This window comes from Arachis ipaensis, chromosome B10 (assembly GCF_000816755.2).
Source record: "Arachis ipaensis cultivar K30076 chromosome B10, Araip1.1, whole genome shotgun sequence".
Lineage (NCBI taxonomy): Eukaryota > Viridiplantae > Streptophyta > Magnoliopsida > Fabales > Fabaceae > Arachis > Arachis ipaensis.
Genome location: NC_029794.2, coordinates 6,718,815 through 6,722,925, shown reverse-complemented (window position 1 = coordinate 6,722,925; position 4,111 = coordinate 6,718,815). Strand labels below are relative to the sequence as shown.

At 27.3% G+C, this 4,111-nt stretch overlaps 1 protein-coding gene across 1 annotated transcript; it reads left to right on the top strand.

The window, feature by feature from the left end:
* On the top strand, positions 1,034 to 1,880 carry LOC107622464 (pathogenesis-related protein 1C). Its single transcript, XM_016324364.2, has one exon. The coding sequence runs from the start codon at positions 1,143 to 1,145 to the stop codon at positions 1,623 to 1,625; it is 483 nt and encodes a 160-aa protein (XP_016179850.1). The 5' UTR covers positions 1,034 to 1,142; the 3' UTR covers positions 1,626 to 1,880.

The following is a 4,111-nucleotide window of genomic DNA, read 5'->3' as shown; positions in this document are numbered from 1 at the left end:
TATATGTAGGAAAGAAATTAAAATGGCCAGCTTATAAAGAAAAGTTATCAAGAAAATTTGATATTGATCAATAAGATAACAAAAATCCACATTAAAAATCAGTCACTATAAATTTATGTATAAATATATGTATTATTTAACTTATTTTTAATATTTATTTATATTTTAATATATATTTTATATTTTTAATTTAATTTCTTTAAGACCATGCACAGATGCACTCGATGCTTATTTAGAATAATACGATAACAGGTGTAACAGTAACACGTATGCTATATATCAATATATATGGCTAATTCAATCAATTTTAAAACAAATTTACCTATCAAAATACATATTTTCAAGTCAACAAAAGATTATTTACCATATTTTAATGATGGAAAAAAATCAATTAAAAAAAATAGAGAATAGACATGTTGGTTTGAAGATGAAATAAAATCAAAAGAATTAATTAATCACTTACCATTTAACATTTCTCTAAATGGTATAGACAAGGAGCCAAAATAAACAAAGATGGTGATTTCTTTTTCCCCGTAGAATAAAATAAAGATGAAGATGAAAGACCTCCATTATTATTATTGATTGAATATAATAGTCTCTACTAGTTGAAGTGTATTATTAATTACCCGAAGAAATAATTGAACCTAAGAGACTAATTTTATGGTGTTTTTTATTTAGTGTTTAATTTTTGTTTAAATTATTTTTTATAATAATTTTAAAATATTTAAATTTTTTTAATTTTTATACTTTTATATTTAAAATTAATTATTTAACCTGTTTTAATAATTAAACAATATTTTGTAGACACCATAACAAATACCATTTTAAGAAGCGGTATAATTGATGTTTATGCCCCCATAATAACAATTAAATCTACTTTAAGAAACTAGCAGCCCCACTACATATTTATTAGCTAGTTTTCTTAGTCATCCACGTTCCACACATTCATATATTTTGAAAGTTCCACACTAATCTTCCTTATGAAAGTTTCTAACTACCAATTTTCTAAGCTAAAATCCCTATAAATACGTCACAAGAGTTGCAACATTTTCATCAAATAAACACTTAGCTTCCCACTTAACATTTCTCTACACATACATCACTGAAATAATTAAGTAGTTGTTATTACTATTCACCAAAACATGGCTTCATTCTCTGTTGTGTTGTGTGTGTTAGGGTTAGTGATTGTGGGTCACGTGGCCTATGCTCAAGACTCACAACAAGACTACCTTGATGCTCACGACGCAGCAAGATCCGAGGTTGGTGTTCCAAACTTGTCTTGGGATGACACCGTTGCAGCCTATGCACAAAACTACGCCAATCAGCGCAAAGGTGATTGCCAATTGATTCATTCCGGTGGCCAATATGGGGAGAACCTTGCATGGGGCAGCGGCGACCTTTCCGGCACGGATGCCGTGAAATTGTGGGTGGACGAAAAGCAATACTATGACTACGATTCCAACAGCTGTGCGAGTGGCCAAGTCTGCGGCCACTACACACAGGTGGTTTGGCGCAACTCGTTAAGACTTGGTTGCGCCAAAGTAACTTGCGATAATAATGCGGGCACTTTTATTATTTGCAGTTATGATCCTGCTGGTAACGTCGTTGGTGAAAAGCCTTACTAATACAAATGATGATATTATTGTTATGTCGTCTATTTAAACTTTGAATTAATATAATACTGATGCCAGTATGAGTTCTTAATTGTTATTGATTAAGAAGGTGGATTTAGCAGTAATAAGGCAATAATAAAATCATGAATCTATGTTGGTAAATCAGGTCATAGCTCGCATAATTTGTACTCATGAAAATTGTATGTGGTGTGTGTAATGTTAATTATAAGTTAAATACTACATTTATATATTCCGTTTCTATTTTTATCTCTTTACTTTTAACTATTAGCTATTACAGTGATATATATCTGACTGCAGTTATTGTATTTATTGTTGTATTTGAATGATAAAATTGTAATATAGCTAGAAAGAGACTAAATCTTTAAAGTAGGTTTTTAAATTTATGATTTTTATTATTTTAATTACTTTCTCAAATTTAAAAACATTTATATTAGACTTCGAAATCAAATTCTGAAGATTATATTACTCTTTGAATTATTTTTAGTACTAAATTAGTAGATTAAGTGTTGAGTTAGTTTTGACTAAACAGTGTTTAGGATTGCCAACTCAATTCGTAACTAACTCGCACCTTATATATCTATATATTTTATACTTGTATAAAAATATGTTTTCAGTAAATGTGAAATTAAAAACCTCTCACTAAATACAAAAGATTCTTAATCATTAAAAAAAATTATTAATTGATAATTTAATACGTTTTTCTTTTTGCATAAAAGACAATTCTATTTTAAATTATTATCAAATTATATAATAATATTATATCTTTTTTATAACTTACGTTTACAATATACATTAAATCCAAACTCTACTATGTCGTAACCATTGCTACTCCTAATAGAAATTTAGTTTACAATATACATTAAATCCAAACTCTACTATGTCGTAACCATTGCTACTCCTAATAGAAATTTAGTTTACAATATACTTACCGTACCTTACCTATTACCGCCTCTAATAGGAATTTAGTTTAGAATATACGTTTGTTCTCTAGGACATAAACCGAACGAAACTGTTAGGTGGGTAAATGGGTAAATGACCGAAAAAGACAGAAAATATCAGACAATGTAATGATTTATTTTTATATATATGAAATATGTTGTCTGTATAAAATGAGTACAAGAGAAGTAATTGACAACGGGGTGATGATAGATCAAATATATAAATAATATTGTAATTATATAAGTATTGTACACATGCATGTTGATTATGAAATGTGTACATTGTTCATAAAACTATTTATATGTCAATTTGGTTTATTTACGGTTTAAAGTAGTTCTATCATGACTAAAATTATTTATTTAAGCTACTGCAATCACCACATACTAATTAATTGATGAAAACGATTTTAATTAATTAACAATTCTCATACACAACTAAACTGATATTTACTTATTATTAAGTTGTGGTGCTGTGATGAATTGATTTTTGTTTAACTTTATTTATACGTATATACAAAATAACCTAATTAAATTTAATAGTTCTAACTTCTAAATCACTACAGAATGAATGTCTTATAATTATTTATTTATATTTAATGGTAATTTTAAAGGTATATTGCTAACTGTCTTAACATAATTCTTTTTTTAATGGTAGGTGACTAGTATTGTTTTTCTATTTACATGCCCTACATTTAAGTTACGACTCTTCATTAGTCCACTCTCACTATGTTAACTCCCTTTGAGTAAATTAATTAATCTCATCATTATCTATCTATTATAAAAAATTTTGTTGATAATCATGAAAAATAATGGTATATATTTAGAGAGAATATTTCATTTAAAGACTAAATTAAAAGTATTTATTAGTAGTATATATTTTTTTATTCAGTTATAATTTTGTGAAAATAAAGTCCTTTCGATGATAATTATAGTGGAATATTAAACAGTAAAAGAAAACGTTTCTGCGCAGCCATTGACCTTGACCAAGAGAACACAAAGTGAATCTATATTCTATCCAATCACTTTCCTTCATTGTGGTATCTATGCAGTTATTCTAGTTAGCGCATGACATGCCTTGATTGAAGTTTTGAGAAAAGATGATTATCATCAGTTTCCCGCTAATAAGGAACTAATTAGAACTGAAGTCAATTTTAATTAATTAGTTGAAAAATAAAACTGCTTTTAAATAAAAAGATAATATTCTATTATTCTAATTTTTTGAATTTTAAAATAAAAAATAAAAGAAAATTAATATGATTATGGCATATATGTAGAGGCTTGTAGCTAGGAATCGGAGAATGGTAAACATTAATGGATTTTTCACTTTGAAGACTTATCACAACCAAGTCTTCAAAGTCTTCATATACAATTATAACCAGTCTAATCTGGATTTTTCACTTTGAAGACTTATCACAACCATCAAATTTCAAATACTCCCATATATATATGGGAAAGAAATTAAAATGACTAGCTTATAAAGAAAATGTCATGAAAATTGGATATTGATCAATAAGATAATAAAAATGACTTGCGACTTGC

What these genes read in the sequence shown, in the direction of transcription:
- LOC107622464 (XM_016324364.2), top strand. Translation starts at nt 1,143, where the DNA reads ATGGCTTCATTCTCTGTTGTGTTGTGTGTGTTAGGGTTAGTGATTGTG.